This window comes from Cibotium barometz, chromosome 1 (genome assembly GCF_041138505.1).
Source record: "Cibotium barometz isolate CiBa-2024 chromosome 1, ASM4113850v1, whole genome shotgun sequence".
NCBI lineage: Eukaryota > Viridiplantae > Streptophyta > Polypodiopsida > Cyatheales > Cibotiaceae > Cibotium > Cibotium barometz.
In genome coordinates, this window is record NC_141046.1 from 35,946,016 (window position 1) to 35,966,164 (window position 20,149).

Here is a 20,149-nt window from a genome sequence, read left to right on the forward strand (position 1 = left end):
GTTCTTGATTTATGCTTTTACACCATTAGGGCCTTGGTTTTTGGCCTTGGAGCTGCTTTTTAAAAAAGCGGCTTATAGCTTTTTGACTCAGTTTGACGTGCTCTTTCCAACAGTGCCCTCAGCTTTTTGGTCAACAAAGCTTAACTTTTACTTTTGCTTGCTTTTTTACCCAGACGAGTGCTTTTTCCAATTCCAGCTTTAGGAACCCTGTTTCCATGTGTAAATCATCCTGTCCATATGTTCGGGCATGAGTTCTATCATGTAAAAAGAGCATGGAGAACCAAATAGTTACACAAGCTCAGTAGGTGACCATCAGGATTGGAGAGGACTATGTGGGCTTTCTGAATGTATATGTGAGGAACGCTGCAGCAACAGGCAGGGCCACCTTCTGGTGTATGGGTGGGGATTTTAGCATGCTAGAGTCGGCAGAGGACAGTCTCGGAGGTGGCAGGGCTACAGTTTTTTGTACAGAGTACTCAATGCTACATGTAGTGAGGTTGATCGTGGTAATGCACAACAGGGCCCTCTTTATACCTTTTATGTGGCGAGATCTTTAGCATCCAATTCACAATAGAGAGAGAGAGAGAAGAGAATAGAAATGAAGTAAATGACACAGTATTGGGTCCCAAATACCCACTAAAAGCTACACGCCCCCTCCCCCGCCCCACCCCCCTCCCGACAAGCAGGAGTATTTGCTTATATTATTTCTTTGGAGAATGGTATACAACAAGCGATATGACTACCCAACGCAAGGATGAGGAAGACCATATGTCTGCTGAGTATCCACTAATCTGAGGCACTACACAGAAGACTCTTCGGGCCACTTATGCAAGCCCAGATAGCTGTAAGACTGCACATATGCTGTCTGAATGCTGAAGAGTTGCTCCAATGATCCCCTAGAGAGAGAAGGATGCTGATTGGTGCTTGAACTGATGAATGATCTGCTGAATACCTGAATGAATAATGAGGTACTGATTGCGACTACTTATATATGGCTTCAGGCTGTCGGTCGGTCCAATCATAAGCTGTCAGCCTGCTTATTATGGACTAAATAATGTGCTAACAACATTAAATGATGCGCTTGTTCTAACAGCATTAGATGATGTGCTTGTTGTCCCAGGCCTCTGCCATGCTGGCCGACTGAGCTAGCCTAGTGCACCCAGTTCGCTGGCCGACTATAGGTGGGGTACCTATAGGCTGCCGACTAACCTAATGCATCCTATATGCTTGCTAATGCAACCTACTACTAAGGATAAACCTCTACATGCTTTATTTGATGGATTCTCCAAGTGGGTTAAGAGAGGACTGACTCCCCACTAACCTCTATGGATCAGAGACTGACCTACGTAGATTGTGCTTGCTTGTCCTTGGACTGAGGGCTCACAATGGGGTCACATCATACGTAGATTGTGCCTGCTTGTCCTTGGACTGAGGGCTCACAATGGGGTCACATCATACGTAGATGTGCCTGCTTGTCCTTGGACTGAGGGCTCACAATGGGGTCACATCATACGATAAATATTCCTATAAAAAGGTACTATTATATACAAATGTTTGCATTGATGATCATGCCAGTGTGTCACTGTGTACCCCAATGCAGGGTTCACGTGACACTCGGCTTGGGGGGAGTTCTTAGGGGACATGACCCTTGGTATCTTCCATAGTTTGGCTACAGCCACGGGAGTTTGTGTTTCTCACGATCCGACAGGAAGAGTACTAGCCCTAACCTATCTAGACTACATCAGTTGGGGGGAGTTCTTAGGGAACAGGACCCTTGGTATCTTCCATAGTTTGGCTGCAGCCTCGGGAGTTTGTGTTTCTCACGATCCAACAGGAAGAGTACTAGACCTATCTAGACTACATGAGTTGATCTTATTGTTCTCCTTGATTTCGAGAAAGCCTATGATAGAGTAGATTGGGGCTTTCTGGAGGGAATGATGTGCAGCATGAGATTTACGGAGGAGTGCGTCCAAGGTGTTTCGGGGCTCTACTCGGCTTCACATAGCCAAGTTCTTATCCAAGGAGCCATAGGTGACAGATTTCCACTTCCTCACTCAGTTGTCCCGGCAGGGTTGTCCTATAGCACCTTATCTCTTCATGTCTGTCGTCGAGGCCATGAGCAGTTTTCTCTCTACCCAAGAGACCAGACTCCATGGACTACGGCTTTCCATCCGCGCATAGGAGGAGCTGATTGATTCCGAGTTTCGAGTTTGCCCGATGACACATTAGCATACCTATCTGGGGGCTAGGGGTGATAGAGATCTTCTATTGTGCATCCAGAGCACAGATCAATTGGCACAAGTCATGTGGATTTTGGGTTGGCTCATCGCCTGCCGCCCTGACTTGGCGTCCAGTTGAGGCTTTTGAGTGGATCACTCCAATTCGCTATCTTGTATGCCAGGTAGGCATTGATATCTTCCCTGAGCAACAGCTAGCCCCTCTTCTTCTAAGCATTCAAAAGAAGCTGGAGTTCAACACAGGATTTCTGTGGCCGGTCGGGTTGTGGTGGCGAACCAGGTTCTTCTGGCCACCATGTAGTACATCACATCCTACTGGGCTTTCTCCTAGACTTGTATTGATCAAGTTCAATGGTTGATGCACAACCTTCTATGTTGAGAATGCAAGCTCATCGGCAGTTGGTGGATGGCATTAGATGTGTGGACAATAGTCTAGCAATGCATGGATGGCTGTGCCCAACTAGCCAAGTGTGTATGGACATTAGTACTAGGTTATGTTATGTGTGAACTACTCACTTGTAGAATGTGTGGATTTTGGTGAAGGAGAATGAAGCTAGCTATGAAGCTTCTCTACATTGTGTAAGATGGATTAATGAGAGCAATTAGGATGAAGCTGCGAAGGTCACCTTGAAGCTATAAACACCATTGGAGTGGAAATCGAAAGCAAATCATAGAGCTTATCCAAGAGGTGAGTTAAACAAATCCTTCCATTGTGGATTGCAAGTATTTGGAAGCCAAGCAAGCGATGTTGTTCAAAGCTCTCCATTGAATCTTGCAAGTGAGAATGCAAATGAAATTTGCTGATTGTACCACGACAAACAAAAAGCTTGTTTTCCGTAGATGTGTTTAGACCACTCAAACATTGTATTTGGAGTTTTGTATCTCAAGTTATGAATAGAATAAGATAAGGGTGCAAATTTGGAATGCCGGCTACAACATTTAGTTAAAGTGTTAATGTATGTGAAGTTTGCCCACAAGCTTGGTTGAAGCTTGATGTTGCAGGCTGAACTTGGGCAATGTGGACATGTACATGATTTCCGGAATGCTTTTGCATTGAGCAAGTGAATGTACAACTGGTGTTGGCACTACATTGACGGAATTTGTGCATGTATATGTATTAGCGGTTGGCATTGTACCGCATTGGTTACATTGATTAGTTGAGTGTGCTTATTGAAACTTAAAACAAGCGAATATCTTAGGTTGCAGCTTGGATGCAATAGATAATAGAAACAAAAAACAACTATGATGGAAACAATTGGAGCATCTGAAAGCATAAAAGAGTGAAAAAAGGTAGAGGCGAGTGGCCACTAAAAAAGACAGAGACTATCAATGATCATTCTTCATCCTCCTTGTTTAAAGGAAGATGAAGTTTCCTCGTTCATCGATCTCTTGTTGCTCTTCAATGGAAGGTCCTTTTGCATGCATGTTCAGGCTATACCATCATTCTCTATGCTCTCCCGAATCTCTTGCTGCAAGGTAATGAGTCTATCATCATCTTTTTCCTTGTTAATCATATCTAAAGTCACCTCAAGTTTCTCATAGCCTCTAGCCTTGAGTTTGGATATGAGATGAAGATTAGTGTGTATGTACACCACCTTCTCATTGTTTGAGGGCTTCAACTTGTTCCTTTTTTTGGTATGTATAAGAGAGAAGGTGCTCGAGTTTGTCTCACATGGTAAAGCTGTGCTCCCTTGAGAAAGTATGCGAATGGCAAGTTGTTGCAATTTAGGTTTGCTTGCACCATGGGACTCCCACCACTTCACTCCTTCATGCATTCTACTCTCATCCAATGCAAGAGGCCGAGAAAAAGTACACTTTTTTTATTTGTAATCATCCAACTCATCAGTCAAGTCTCCTTATGCTTTTACATCTCCACCTGTACAGCGCTCTATAACAGTCATCCAACCATTGTGCACCTCAGCATTTGACTCTTGTCCTTTTCCTCTCCAAATAGGATGCAATACATAATCTGCAGGATACATCAAGGGGAATGCATCATATTCCAACGACCAACACAAAGTTGTTTGACCTCTTTCAATATTTTATCATCAACATCATCCATACTCTCTGATTTCTCCATCATGCAATCTGTGAGCTCATAAACCAGCCCCATGGTTGCTTCCTCCCTATCAGCCATGCGAAGAATCTTTAAAATGGGAGCCATCAACTTCACAATGAGCTTTGCATTTTGCCAGAAAGTAGCATTATATATAGTGTCTGTAATCTCGTGGCCTCTAACAGTTTTTAGAGGCTTTGCATTAATCCACTCATCAGACACTGCCATCTTTCTCAAGCCATTGTACACCCTCTCATCAAGAAGGTTTGCAAGTACAATGAATGTGTATGCAAATCGTGCATCTGCTGGCTTCAAGATCTCCTTCTTGCTATAGATTAAAACATAGCCAAAAGTGTTGGCTTTCTAGTTATGAACTTTACAATCTTTTTTCTTGCATCTAGCACAGAAGCAATCCAACTCAAGCTACCAATATCCTCAAACAGTAAATCCAAGCAATGACATGCAACGAGTATAGAAGATGTGGGGCCACTCTACTTCTATGAGCTCTCTAGGACGCACACATTTGCAGACATTATCCATGCACACCTGGACAACATTTGCAGGTCCAACATCAACAATTGCATCTTTAAGAATACCAAATATGTATTCGCGTGACTTGTATTCACCACTCGCATAAACAACTTTCAAAAACACACTACCATAGATAGAAGATGAAAGCACATTAATTATTGGCCTCTTCTTGACATCAGACCATCCATCACACACAATTGTACTTCCATATCTTGACCATTTCTCTCTCATCCCAAGCAAATCTTTGTCAATGCATTTGACTTCATCTCTGAGCTCCTTAACGCATAGAGCTTCGTACATAGGTGGCATGTAAGTTGGTCCTACTTCCCCAATGGCTTTAACCATATCAATAAAGTAAGGAAGGACTTCACACCTTGCAGAAAGGAATATGCTCAGCATTAAAAAATCATCTCACAGCAACTGTTGCATTCTTTCTTGCTTGAATTTGCCATGATTTAGCAAGCTTTCCTTGCAGCTGAGTAGGTTTGGAGACCCTCGGTCTCTTAGTTGATACATTCACAGCACTGCTTGCATTGGAAGAGCCACATGTTTGAGGAGAACTTGCAGATGTGGTTGCTTCTCCCAAATCCCCCACTTGTGTATCAATATCAATAAACCCATCTTTATGCATTGCACCCACATGCAACTTCCTGCATACATCTTTTGCACTCTACGGCAGGCTTCTACGAATTTTTTCCAAAGGAGAAAAAAAAGGAGAAAAAGAATCACCTGTAGGCTGCTGGCTGCAGCTTGTGCTCTGTTTTCTAGGCGCACACAAACCCACGAACGCACTCGTGCAAATCGTTTTTTTCCACAAAAAAGCCAACGGCGTTATCTGTTCATACGAATCGAGTCCCCTTTTGTCCTGATCTTTTTTTTAACAGCCCGTCAATTACACACTTCTTTTTTCCTTTTGGCCATTATTTTGTCCATCGCCCATATATATATATATATATATATATATATATATAAAGCCAAGTTTGTAAACTTTGCAAACTCCACATTTACAGCAAACGTTTGCACGCAGTTGCAAACGCGAATGCTTGCAAGTATGGATGCATGGGATATATTAGCGAAGATGTATGACACGAATACAAAGACAAGGAAGATCCAGTTGAAAAAAAAGATACATAGTATAACACAGAGCAATAGGAGTGTGCATGATTATGTACAAGAGATCAAAGCATGTGCAGATGCATTAGCATCTATCAAAGTACCAATGGATGATGATGATTTGGTTGATGTTACATTGAAAGGTTTGGGCAAGGAGTACAAATCTTTGACACTTCTATCACAGTGAGAATTAGTGACCCCCAGACTTTGAAGAGTTAATTTCATTGCTTATTGTGGAAGAGTTGAAGCTTGGATTAGGTACATCATCGAGTAGCAATGGGCATGCAAAAAACCAAGCGTTTTACACACAAAGACGTGTAAGAAGCAGAGGGAGATCCTCATTTAGAAGACACACAGGTGGACGTGGTTGGCAAGATAGCTTATCACAACAACAACAGAATTTTCAGCCCTCGTATGATACATGAGGAGATAGAGAGTCATACTCCCGAGGTAGAAGGAGATCAAATTCTAGAGGAAGAGATAGATGACAACCTTAACAGTAGTATGGAAGTGGCATTAAGTGTCACTATTGTGGTAAGATTGGACATATGGCCAGGGAATGTTACAGGAAGTAAAATGATTTGCACGGTGACGAAATTCAACATGGTAAATATGCATCGTCTAGAAATGCAAGTCATGGGAATGAAGATCATTTGTTTGCAATGAAGCATGTGATGGACACTATGACTTCACAAAGTGAAGGAGATGATACTTGGTACATGCATTTTGGTACATGCATCGTCTAGAAATGCAAGTCATGGGAATGAAGATCGTTTGTTTGCAATGAAGCATGTGATGGACACTATGACTTCACAAAGTGAAGGAGATGATCCTTGGTACATGCATTTTGGTGCATCAAATCATATGACATGTCATGGTGAATGGTTTGATAAGAAGCTACCCACACAAACACAGGGATATGTGGTTACTAGTGATAATAAGCAGCATCCCATCACTCATGTTACTAGTGTGCCATTGAAGATGCATGATAGGAGAGTGAAGACAATGTTGAATGTATTGTATGTGCCATCAATCACTAAGAACCTTGTATCTGTGCCATCAATCACTAAGAACCTTGTATCCGTGGATCAAATGGTTGAACAAGGATTGCAAGTAACGTCCATCAATTAAAACTTTGCACTAAGGTCTCAACATTAGCGTTGAAACCCGAATAGCAAGGGCTTTTGGGCCTTTGCTCTCCGACGGGGATTGGTGAAACAGAGAGAGAGATACTATTCCAACCACAATAAAATGAGGAAAAATAATTTGTTACAGTGTTATCCTTGATTGGCTTGATGTATACTTGTATCCTTGATTGGCTTGATGTATACTTGTATGCAAAAGTATGTTTTAACTTTTAACCCCATAGATGAATAATTGCTAGTAAGTCATTCTTAGGTACAGCCCCCAAATCTGAGAATACAAGGATTAAATATACAAGAGTTGATAAACAAGTTAGTTAGCATCTTGCTAATGCATGTGCTGACAATTCTGTTAAAACCGTGCAAGGTATTCACTTTACATATTTGCATCCATGTAATCCTAGGTAATAAAAGAATGAAGCCTGCGCATGCCACCTACAAGCATATTGGTACCATGGCACTGTTAGCTGCTTAACAGTCCAAGTCCACTTTATGTGTTGTACATCGGGCTTGGAGGCGATGATGCAAACCTGGCTTGATTAATTTGGAACCCGGACGCAAAATGGGCTCATGACCAGTCTCTTTGAGACCAGTAAGGAGATTTTTTTTTTTGCATATGGTGTGTGGTTACACCTGTGGGCGCCATTGTGACCTCAAATTCTCTTCATACTTCTCAAACTCTTAAGAGTTATCAAAAGTTCCCCCCTTCTTGCTTCAGCTTCAGCAAACTCCAGACTTACGCGGCTGTACCGCTCATTCATGCCATGCAACTCATCTTCTAGTTGTTCAGCCTTCTTCTTGTAATGAGAAAGGTCCTTCTTGATTTGATCCAACTCGCCAAGGTCTTGAAGGGCAGCCATGCTTACATTTTGCTGCTTGTCAAACACACTAAACACAGAGTGTAAAGCAGAATTAATTTCTTTTAAAAAAACCTGCTGCAAAAGCCACTTTCAATAGATATAATTAAGCTTTCAGGTTCTTATAACTCCTACCATTTTAATTCAATTAGGCTTACCCTTTCAGTTGCAGCTTGTACATGTTGTTGGCTTCTAATGCCTCCGCCAGCTCTGTCTCCAAGTTCACAATCTTTTCTAGCAGAAAAGGGTTCTTTGCTGTCTCTATGAACTTTAGGAGACGGGCCTCAAGAAGCTCATTGGCCTGATACAGAAACCCCAACTTTTTAATAATGAACGTATCAAATACAAAAAGTTTTAAGGCTAAAGGTAAGTACACACAGATGCACCCATACAAGGGAATAGAAACACACACGGGATAGAAACACACCCCCACACACATGCACGTCCAGGGACACCCCCACACATATACATGCATTCATGCAACTGAAATGGTTTTTGGCATATGAAAAATGCAAAAATGCCCATTCATGTAGCCATTTCTTTGTGTGCATGTGTATCATCATAGTGAGTATCCACATGCCTGTTCTGTTTGCCTCTCTCTCTCATACACCCGAGTTCAAGTCCCACTGTTGGTCGTATATGCCCTCGTGTTGCATTCTACCGAAGTTAATACCTCTCTCTCTCTCTCTCTCATACACACGCACACACTCACAACCCTCATTTGTCTGTATGGCATGAACATATTTTGCTATTTCCCTTTGAGACTTTAAGACCAGTTTCTTTATGCTTTTCTAATAGAAAAATAATGTCAGCATCATTGTTTCCAAAATACGCATTTCATGCCACAGCCTTGTGAGGTGGGAATACTATCCAAGGTCCCTTGGTGTCTTGGGGGTATGCTAGCCAACGCCAAGGAAACGCACTCACACACCGGGTAGGCACATTAGGCCTCCTGCGCTGCGAGTGAGGTTCATGGGTGCCAAGTACCTCTGGGGGTTGCCCTCCCCACCTTGATGGCGATCCGAAACGTGGAAACGGGATTGAAAACGTTTTCACTAGTCTAGCTATATGATACATACGAAAAACGTTATTTTGAAGTATTTTTAAAAAACATTATTTTGAAGTATTTTGTAAAGGTTTTAAAAAACCCTACCTTGTTATGCTTATTTTTTTGTGAGCTTGTTTCCTGTTTCAATGACATCTAGATTCTAGATTACGATATCTTCCATCACCTAGTGCTAGATAAAAACTTTTTTTTTTCAGCCAATTAAAATAAGGACAACTCAATCTGCCCGGTTTTGGTTCCCAAAATGTATACTACATGTGCCGGTTTTATAACGAAAATATATAATAAATGAATCCTTAAAATAAGGGCATTGGAAAATCTTAGCCTTTAGGCGTTTTTTCCACAATTCTAGCCGTAAAAATACTAGTATTGTACTCGCCCATTCCTGTGGTCGCCCAAGGTTCCAGAAAAGAACTATTCCCTCTCTACAACCATCTCTCTCTCTCTCTCTCTCACACACACACACTCACACTAAGTTGCCGTTTCATATGTTTGAATTCTAGCCGTAAAATTCTAGATTTGTATAAAACATGTTTGAAACGCCTTTTACAAACACTACCGTCTGCATTCAAACACAAATTCATTCTTTTATCAAATGACCAGTGCATTAAAATATATCGTCTGAAGACTAGAAGATTGAAAGGCTGACATACTTCCTGCAATCTCTGCACTTCTTCCTGTAGAACTTCCTGTGTACGCATGCTTGACAGAAGCTCTTGCTCTTTTCTTGAAAGGAAAGAGTTTTGGTTTTGCAATCGTATCAGCTGTTTCACACAAAAACATTCACAGGATCAAAATTAGTCATCCCTCTAGCACTACCTCTAGATCTAGGTGGATGCATAACTCTGCTGTTTTCTATATGCTGCAAACTACTGTTCGTGTTTTCAACTTGATGCAAATGCAAGTTCCATATCAGAAAGATAAATTGAAAGCATATGGACCTCATTTTTTAGCTGGTCAGCCCCCAGGTCAATCATTCCAGCTGCAAGTTGCTCATTGCACAGCTCCAAATGCTCAATCCTGTCACAAAGATCAGTTTCTCTCTCCATGAACTCATTTTTATAGCTATCTAACTCTGCTTCTTTTGATTTCGCATACTCCTGCACCACAGGAAAACCTCTGTTAAAAGGCTTCCTTAACAGATTAAAAGAAAAAGTGATCATACAATATCCCTAAGAATGATATCCTTCAAAGTCATTCACATAGCAAGTGCCACGGTTATCAAACACTACATTCGTATCAACCCTCTAAAGGACACTACAAGAATAGGGATGTGTACAAACAATTTAAATACACTACCAAGAATGAATATAACCACAAGAGGGTGAATGAGACCCAAGGCTGTATCAATGCTGGGTCTCTTTGCCTTTAGTTATCTGGCTTGCAGCCATAAAGACCGTTGCTGGCCTCTGGCACTGCACCCTTTATGCAGAGATAAAAACAAAAGGGCTGATAGTATGGGTGTGGTGTGGGAAGGCAAAGATATCAAGTTCGAATGTGCATTATTTTGCATGCAGATGTATGGATTCTTTCACATGGAACCTAGGTTTTTTTAGTGCCCAAGAGTGCCGGATGGCACTGGATTGTGACACGAGGATTGTGGTGAGCCCAAGTACATTTGAATACATTATACAACAAAGCACCCCGCATCAATTGATCCTCATCCTAACAGGATTGTAGTGAGCCCATGTACATTTGAATACAACAAAGCACCCCACACCAATTGATCCTCATCGCAACAGGGTGGCCATGCTGGAAGTATGAATCAGAGTCTTGAAGAAGCAAAAGATAAATTTGTAAGAAATCGTGACATGGAACTCAAAAAGGTTAAGACGGCACATGGAGAAGAGGCTCAGCATGATGGTTTGATCAACAGGGTTCCGGAAAAAGGCCTATCTGTTGAAAGTGCAGGTGCCATAGGAAGACTTTAGAGAAGATACTTGCACAAACACATACCTAATTTTAATCCTGTAGATACTGTAACCGGAAGCTTTGTGGGCAAAGACCTCCAAGTGGGTTTGTTGAAACTAAATAAATTTCCCACACAAATCTCTCTCTCTCTCTCTCTCTCTCTCTCTCTCTGTGGAGAGAGAGCCAACAGGAGCAGCAGCATGACCAGCCTAGTCCATGACGGCCTACATGGATGCGTCACGTACATGGGGTGTCACTAGTGAGCAAGCGTAAACCCTTCTAAGAGCCAGACACCCCAAACCTCACAGGCCTCATCCCTCCACCCAGAAGTTGCAAATCCAGGCAATCCTTTGATAATTGGCAAGCTCCCATCACAAAGGGGAGATGCTATGGCTGCTTTGCATTCTATTCTGGAGGAGGATGGTATCAGTGTATGATCACACAATGTCATGATGTAGCACCACATGGATACTTAAGCTTATGTAGCTAGTTTTGTGCACTCTTTTTTTCTTTTCCATGGTTCAGTATTTATCATGGATACATTGTACTTCCCTTTTGGTCTCATAGACCCTATGGGACTATTGACGATGTTAATATATCTTTCTTTCTACAGCTTGGACTCTCCGTTTTTGGATCTCTCATGGCAAGACATCAACTCTCTTAATCGGCTAGACCAAGAGACTAAAGCTTGCATGAGAGTTTGCTCAAGGTGCATAAATACACATGATGATCGAGCATCCATGCCATAACAGATAAAAGGGGAGAAGCCTGTCTGCTCAACAAACGTGCTTCAGGTGATGATTGGTCTTGGACAAAGGGAGGGATAGTGGCATGTGCTCAAGGGGAGTACAACTGAGATGCTGTGGAAGTAAAGGAATTCCATCTAAACACTTTCTCTGTGATTGAAACCTGGTAAAAAGCTCAAGCAGAGTAGTTTCATTGTTAAACTTGCAGAAATTGTGAGCATTAATAGACAAGTACTTACTTCTAAAAGCTTCAACTTTTCTCGCAACTCCAAAACCTCTTTAGAGTCTCTCAAAGGAAACGACAGACCTCCTTTGCTGTTAGTCCTGTCCAAAGACCGCCCACCACCCCCTGAGGCGTCAATGGCCTTCAGCTGCTTTTCAGTCCTGGATAATGCTTCGGTCTTGTGTAGAAGTTTCTCCTCCAAGGATTCAACTCGCTTCTGAAACTCCATTTTTTCCTCCTCTTGATCAACCATCCTTCGTTGGACTTGGCTTACATGCCTTTTAAGCCGTAATAACTCATTACGCTGCTCAATTTCTTGTGTCTTCCCAGCCTCCTGAGCTTCCAAAAGTGACTTCAAGAGAAGCAATTTTTCTTCCATATCAGCCTTCTGCTGCTTGAGCTCCCCCAGCTCCAACATCATCTGAGTTAGCTTCTCAGTGGTAGTCATATTATCTTGCTGCAAGTTGGCACACTGAGCAGTTTTGGCCTTCAGAGACGACAAAACAGTAGAGTTTTCAAGGCTCATTTGATCCAATGTGCTTTTCATGTTCTCCAGTTCAAGCTTGACTGCAACCAATTCAGATGCCTGACTGCCTAAAAGGACTTGTTCATTCAGCAACAACTGCCTTGTGTGTTCTGATTCTGACAACAATCTCTCAAGATTCTTAATTTTACATGAACTATCTTTCTGTGCAAAAGTCGTCTCTTTTAGCAAAGTCCACGTTTCCTGCAGCTTCAGTGATGATTCTGTAAGTAAGTTTTTTGATGCCTGCAGCTCTTTGGCCATTCCATCTATTTTGTTCTCTGCTTTCTTTTGCAAAGAAGCTGATTGCTCCTCTGTTTCTTTCAACTTGGCTTGCAAATTCTTGAGACAATCTTCAAGCTCAGCTTTCTCTGCACGAAGTTCAGCAGCCTCAATCAAAGCCTGTGATGCCAATTTCTCTTTTTCATCAGATGTATAGGAGAGTTGACTTGTAAGTCGTTGAAGATCATTTTGTAAATGATCCATGGCAACAACATTTTCCCTTTGCAGCTGAAGCAAATTCTCCTCTGCATTGTTTGCACGATGCTCAAAATTATCCCTAACACTGCACAGCAATGCCATCTCTTCTCTGAAAGACAGCTCTTGGAGGTCACCTTCCCTCTCTCTTTGAGCTATCTCAGCCTCTAAAGCAGAGCATTTTTCCTTTATCACTGCACATTCAGTTTCTGCCTCTTGCAGCTGCTGTTGGAAATTTATCACAACCTTTTTGAGCTCACTATGGGACAGCATTAGAGAGGAAACCTCATCCTTCTTCTTATCAAGCTCCTGCTCAAGGCTTTGCCTTATCTGAGCATGTTTTCGTTCTTCTTGTGAAGCAAATTCTTGTCGATGCTCCAATTCCACGCTTTGCTGTTCCTGCACAATCAACATCTCCTGGAAACTTGCATTTAGCTGCCTGTATTCAGCTTGATCCTCGAGACTCTGAGTCCGGGCAGTCTCCAATTCTAATTTGTAAGATGCTCTCTCTTCAATCATGTACTTGAGCTGTGCCTCCACACCTGCAATCCTCTCTAGAAGCTGTGCGTTTGTGTCTTCCAAGTCAACAACTTGAGTTTCTAGTTCCTCTTTGTCGCTCTCGAGTTCCGACGCTCTTCTCTCCAGAGTTCTTTTTGCTATCAGCTGTGAATCAAGTGTGGTAGTCAAGGCTGCCATTTGTCCCACTAGCTCATCAAGCCTCTCTCTAGCAGCCCTGCTTTCATCATGTTCTTCATCAAGCTTTTCCTGCATTTCAGCTTTCTCCATCTCCAGCTTCAAATTTGATGATTGATACTCACTTTTGAAAGCATCGAGGAGCTTGATTTCCTCTAAGAGAATTGACAACTGGGATTCAAGCTCATCTATGCGTGATTGGCTTAGCTCCTTATCCGCCATCAAAGCTTGAAGTTTTGTATCTAGCAACACCCTTTCATTCTTGGCTTCAATCAGCTGCGCCTCTAGTTTCTTTTCGCAGGCCACCCGCTCTGCCAGCTCTTGAATCAGCCGTTCAATATCAACACAACTCTCTGCAACCTTAGCCTTGAGCTCTCTCTCAGTAACCCTATGAATTTCTAGATTTTGATATAGCTCAGATAACTCAGCAGTACACTTTGTCAACTGAACATCTGCCTCGGACTTCTCTTGAAACAGACGTAGGTCAATATCTTCTTTCTGCTTTTGCATTTCCTGCATCGGATTCTCCAGGCTCGGCTTCAACGGGGTAACCTGCTCTTTAAAATATGGATTCTCTGCTTCCAAACATAAAATCTGCTTTGAAGTAATCTCAACAAGACCACCATCAGCATCATCAGCATCTATTGCCTCCATCTTCTCCACAGCACTTACCGACAGCATGACACCATGATTCTTGACAGCATCATGCAACAGTTCTTTACTGTGTGCCACATCATTCTTCCTCAAGATAGCTTCATATTCCACAGATGCTTTCTGCAGCTGTTGCTCTAAAATTGCATTCTTCTGTTCAAGCTCTTTCACTTGCATCTCTAGCTCATCAATAAAACTTTGCTTCTCGATAAGCTTGTTGCCTGACAATTGCTTCAATAGCCTCCCTGTTTCGACTCTTGAAAGCCCTTCTAAGCTTGCTTCAAGCTCTGCAATCAACTTCATGTTTGCCTCCAACTCCATATTGGCTCTACTGAGCTTATGAAGAAGCTCAATGTTCTCATCTGTAAGCTCGTTGGAGTCTATGTCCTGCTCCTCCATCTTCTTCTTTAACATTTCTATGATCTCCAATAAGCCCTCTTTGGACTCATTATGGACCGAATGGTCCAGCATGTCATTTGTCTTTATAAGCATCTCCATAATCCTACTTTTAGGTGCAGTCTCCTCTATCTTGGCTACCCGGCAAAGGAGTTCTGCGTTAGAGGCCTGCACCTTATGAAGCTGCTCTTCCAGCCCTTCATTCACCTCTGCAAGTCTGTTGATCTCACTGTTTCTCAGCTCTAGCATCTCTTCCAGCTCCGTCACTACAGAAACAAGCTCAGTACTAGATTCCTGAGTCTTCCGGAGTTGCAAGTGTAAATTGGCATTCACTTGTTTCTCATAAGTAACTTCCTCTTGCAATACTATTACCAGCCGTTTGGTTTCATTGATCTCCAACCTTGTATAATCATCCCCATCATCCCACTTCTTGAGTGCCACCTCGGAGGCCCTTCGCTGCTCAACCTCTGATCTCAAGGTATCACGCTCTGCTTCAAGAGCCGAGATTCTGATCCTTAGCTCTGCTCCATTCATCAGTTCAGCTGCAAGCTTCTGCCTCAGCGTCTCTGCTTCAACATTAAGTTTGCGTGCTTGCCTTTCCCATGTTAAATTCTCTTCTCGTAGCTCCCGAATAGTCAATTCAGCAGCATCAAGTTTCTGAGGTAAGCTTGAAGAAACCCTAGATCCATTTTGTAGGAAAGGTGAAGAAAGCAGGTTTGGATTGGTACATTCAGCTTGCCAAGTATATGTGTCCTGCCAGCCCTTGGTGGTGGACGGTAGGTGGGCCGCACCATTTTGATTTGATGTATTAGAGGATCTAATGCTTTCCTGACTATGACTCGAGTCTCGGCTTGCAGTAGAGTTTGACCTGCGAGGCAGCAGGGAATTTGTTGAGCCAAAATCTCCATTTGGAAAGTCTTTACCCACCCCACTGCTTGAATTGTTGCCGTATGATGATGAGTCAAATGAATCTGAGTTTTGGCGTGAGGTTGTAATGGATAGTGGTCCATCCTGCATTATATAAGTTCGCATGTAAGGATGGCCATAATATCCATGAACCATACATCATGCAGAATCTTTATGAAAGAATGTAGTCAAAATAGTAAGGCTGGTAACAAAACGTTTCCTGCCCATGGATCCCTACTCAGGGTTGGACAGACGAGTTTGCCTGTCCATGCCTCATGGTGAGCGGCCAAGATGGGCCCCCACCGACGGCCAGCAGAGATGTTTTGTAACCAGCCTTTGTGCACCCCACAACAATGAACTATACTGCTAATCTACAGTAACTAAAGGAACTTGCCGTCTGAATTGAACTGGGGGAGATGCCTCTGTTTGTCTGCAAGAAATCCCAATTTTAGAGGTTAGGGAGGCAACAAAGATGCAAAAACAAACACAAAAACCTAGCAATTTTAAGAATTGCTAAGGCTTCATGAACATCATGAATAAGACTAAGAAAACGTCACCTTGAATTGCCTCTGAGAATTTGGTAAGTATGAGCGGCCATTTATAGCTTGGCTTGTTGATGATCCTACGCTGCCTACTGTCAGATTTTCAGAGAAATCAGATTCGCTATCATCGTCCTCTGAAACTGAACCCAAATCCTCCCCGTCCAGGCTGGCTCTTCTTTGTCTCTCTAGCTCTCTGCAATGTCAGACATTTGATACTTCTCATGTGCACCAAGCTAGGACATTGCTTGACACACAGATCACCCCAGCCATGTTCAAAAAATCTTGACTAAATGTGTGCCTTTCTCGCTATACATGATACACCCGTTGATAAAAAATATTTACCTGGGGCTAGCTTTAGGAGTGAGACATTGAATTTTCACCTGAAAAAAAGGCAAAAATGCCTCAGACTACTAAATTTCCCCCCTCAATAAAACCATAAAATTGGAGACTTCGAGGATGGAAATCCATGATACAAAGAACATCATGGATGCCATACTTTTGCATGACAAGTTTCATAGGAGGGTTTCGCCCTCACAAAGCAAGTCAGTACATCCATGGGAAGTATCCCCGCATATGTATATGATTTGATTGCAAGAAGAGTCCATGACCCTTGAGACTTGATACCAGAACTGGAACCATGTTGAAGAAATGTACACTACCTAGAAAAAAGAAACTGCTGTTGAGCTGGTATGCATAATACAACTTACATGTAGAACTGTACCCACACTGCATTTCTTCAGTGGCAAAGATATGGTGTCAGGTGAATCCGCATTGATGTAGTCTGTAAGATTGATAGTTGTTTCTCCCAGAATTCCAACACGAAGTGACCCCTGCAAAACATCCCCAGAGGTCAGGAGAGCAATTTTGAACCTTGAAAGAGAGAGGAAAGAAAAAAGATAGCATGTACACAAATCTTTGAGGTCTGTGCATACCATTTGAACCAAAAGCTTGTACAATTTTTCATCATAATCTCCTGACACAGGATCTTGTGTTATTCTTGTGGATTCAACAATAGGGTCAACCCATTTGCAAGTGCCATTTCGTACAAGACCTCTTGAAGTCTTTACGGTGGTTTTGCCCGTCTCAATAGATATTAATGAAACCACTAATTTGTCCCAACCTGACTTCGGCACCTGTTTCATTTACAATGTCAAAATGAGACCACCAGAGAGCCACACACTCGCGCGCGCGCACACACACACACACAGAAAAAGGCAACCTCCTTTCACAATTCAATGAATGGGGGATAAGATCATATCCCATCCCTGATTTTATATCAAGCTGTATAGTCACCCAGATTAACATTACACATATCCAAGCCCACGGAAAATATACATGTCATCATTATCTTCTGATGAGAGAGAGAAAATCATGAAGAAGATATGAATCCGCCACATCATCATTCTCTTTCCCAATATCCATGGAAAAAGTACTGGTGGGCATGCCATCACTTTCTCCTGAATATAAAGAAAGCATTCATGGAAAAGATATGGATGAACAGCTGCTTGCAGTATTGACAAGAAAGAAACCAATTCCAATCCATGTATGTATGCATGTATATGTGGGTACGTACTCACGTGGGATGGTAGAAATACTGGACATGGGGGATGCATGTGCGTGCTTAGTTTACCCCATCAGAGGAGAGTGTGATTTTTTCATCTAATTGCGGAACTCACAATTGCAGGCTGGGTAGCTCACCCGGCTCGCCTGGAAGTAGAACCTGAAGTCAAAATTTATGGTCCCCTCTGTAGATTGTGGCCACCTGCTGGTAGAAGAGGGCGGCTTGTTGCCTCTTTCCGTCATCAAAATTGATATAATTTCAGGTCAAAAACATTAAAATCTTCGAGTCTATGTACTATCCATATGACCCAGCTGCACTTTCATGCACAACTTGCTGCCAAAATGTGTACACAGTTTAAGGAGCATGACCCAATTGCGATTCTATGGCTGCAATTGGAGGAAGATCAACATGCATTACAGGGCTTTGGCCAATTTGAGCTTTAGAAAGCTTCAGCTGCCCTCAAATCGCACTGCGGTTTTCATCGGCGCACCTAGAGCGATCCAATAACATGTCCAAAGCTGCCCAAAACCGGCCAAAAAAAAAATGACTACTATGAGGAAGAGCGCAGAGTGAAACCAACTGCACGATCACGGCAACAGTGTAGAACACCCAGAGTATTGGTAGGGGTGACGATAAGTATTTTTTTAAGAAAAAATTGCACGGGAAGCAATACAGGGAATAAGAGGAATACGACAGGCGGGTGATGTTTCGTATGAGAATGGCTAAGCGTTAAACCCCCCTCCCCCGCCACCTCGAGGTTTTGGGCGGCTTACCCTGCCGGCCGGCCGGCCGGCTCGCTCCCGTCCGTTCTGTGATCCTCGGGCCCTTGCATCGGCTTTGTACACGCATGTGGGGCAGTGCTCACAATTTTCCCGGCTGAAATTCAAAAAACCCAGTTAATTTTGAGGAATAAAGATCGTACACTTTACTTATAAATCCCTCAATAAATTGGTAAATAAATATTCCATAAGTATACAAACCATCACCACACACACATGTTTGCCAGGCATAAGTAACCTAGAAATCACTCTTCTATACAAACCTATTGTAACAAACATTGGAGGCCCCAACCATAAGTCAATGTATATCAAACATATCAATATTTATAATGGCATCATCCATGATATTAACATGATTTGGCATAACGCAAATATTATGCAAGTATCCCTCAATTGTCTAAGAGGGTAGAATAATATTTTTAAGAGAGCTTAAAATATATTCTCATAACATTCCCTCTTGCTTAAGTTTATAATTTCCCTCAATTGCGGATCTGTTGAAAATAACGGAGGATCTCAAGGAAGGCATAAAAATATTTCTTAAGCATCTTCACCACCACGAGGAAGATTTTGAAAAGTCACCAAATATTTGATATATTGATTTCCTCATCCTCAATAAGAGGTGGTTCCTCTTACACATGATGAGTGAGAAGTGATCCCAAGGTTTTAAAAAACTCGCATAAAATGGGTTATAAATCTACTAATGAGAAGATAATTCTAGTTTGTAAAAGCAACATTATGAATTTTGTGAATCACCTTAAAAGGTCCATAAAATCTTGTGGTGAGTGTTTGCGTTTCTCAATTCTCAAAAGTACATAATCTCCAATTTAAAAAAAAGATAGATTTATTACGTTTATGGTTTGCTTTCTTAACATATTATTCTTGAGCATGTGCAATAGAATGTTTTATATCATTCAAAATGCTACTAAAATCGACAGTGAATTGATCAGTGGCTTAGATTTTGTGGGAAAGTCTAGTAGCCAGAGTAAGCAAAGGTTTTCCATACATTTTCAAAAGGTGCATGACTAGTAGCCGAATGAGGAGTACTATTGTAATCAAACTGGATAAGATGAATGTACTTATTCCATGAATTAGGTTGTTGGGCAACGTAAACTTTGAGTAGATTCAAGATAGTGCTATTAGTAACTTCAGGTTTTACATTCATTTTCAAGTGGAAAGCTGTGGAAAACTCTATCTTAGTGCCTAAGTTGGAGAAAAGAGTGATCCAAAAGTTATTGCAAAATCTCTATCACAAATAATGACTTTTGGCAATCCGTGATGTACAAAGATTTGCTTGATAAACAAAGTCACGGCTTGATAAGAGGTCAATGTTTTCTTACAAGGTAAGAAATAAGCTTGCTTACTTAAACGATCCACTACAGTCCAAATCATGTCATTATGATCGGATGTAGTATGATGAAGTCCATTGATATTTGTTCCCAAGTATCATTAGGGATTAGTAGAGGTGTAGAAGTCCTTAGGTCTTACCTTTATAGCTTTTAATTTTCTGACAAATAAAAAATTCAGCTACATAGATTTTGCTACATCTAATATAAGGCCAAAAAAATTATCTACTACAGACTAATTGTAAGGTTGAAATACCTCGATGACCCATGCTTGGCGGTTGATGCATTTCCTCCAAGATGAATTGTTTGAAAGGTTGTATAATACACAATCTCTTTTGGAAGAAAAGGTCACCATCATGGCATGAGTGATCACCAATAGGGTTTCAATTATTTTCT

General features: G+C 41.9%; 2 protein-coding genes across 2 annotated transcripts; both read right to left on the minus strand.

Moving 5' to 3' along the window:
- Positions 1 to 4,218: 4,218 nt before the first annotated feature.
- On the minus strand, positions 4,219 to 5,169 carry LOC147641933 (uncharacterized). Its single transcript, XM_086793628.1, has 2 exons — positions 4,840 to 5,169; positions 4,219 to 4,656 (listed from the first exon to the last, which is right to left on the minus strand). The coding sequence occupies exons 1-2, from the start codon at positions 5,167 to 5,169 to the stop codon at positions 4,219 to 4,221; spliced, it is 768 nt and encodes a 255-aa protein (XP_086649754.1).
- Positions 5,170 to 7,592: 2,423 nt separating this feature from the next.
- On the minus strand, positions 7,593 to 17,982 carry LOC147641934 (uncharacterized). Its single transcript, XM_086801329.1, has 11 exons — positions 17,769 to 17,982; positions 17,003 to 17,203; positions 16,778 to 16,900; positions 16,413 to 16,450; positions 16,086 to 16,263; positions 15,923 to 15,958; positions 11,899 to 15,633; positions 9,944 to 10,102; positions 9,656 to 9,766; positions 8,095 to 8,237; positions 7,593 to 7,967 (listed from the first exon to the last, which is right to left on the minus strand). Exons 1-11 carry the CDS (start codon positions 17,871 to 17,873, stop codon positions 7,733 to 7,735), a joined length of 5,064 nt encoding a protein of 1,687 aa, XP_086657455.1. The 5' UTR covers positions 17,874 to 17,982; the 3' UTR covers positions 7,593 to 7,732.
- Between the last annotated feature and the right edge of the window lie 2,167 nt (positions 17,983 to 20,149).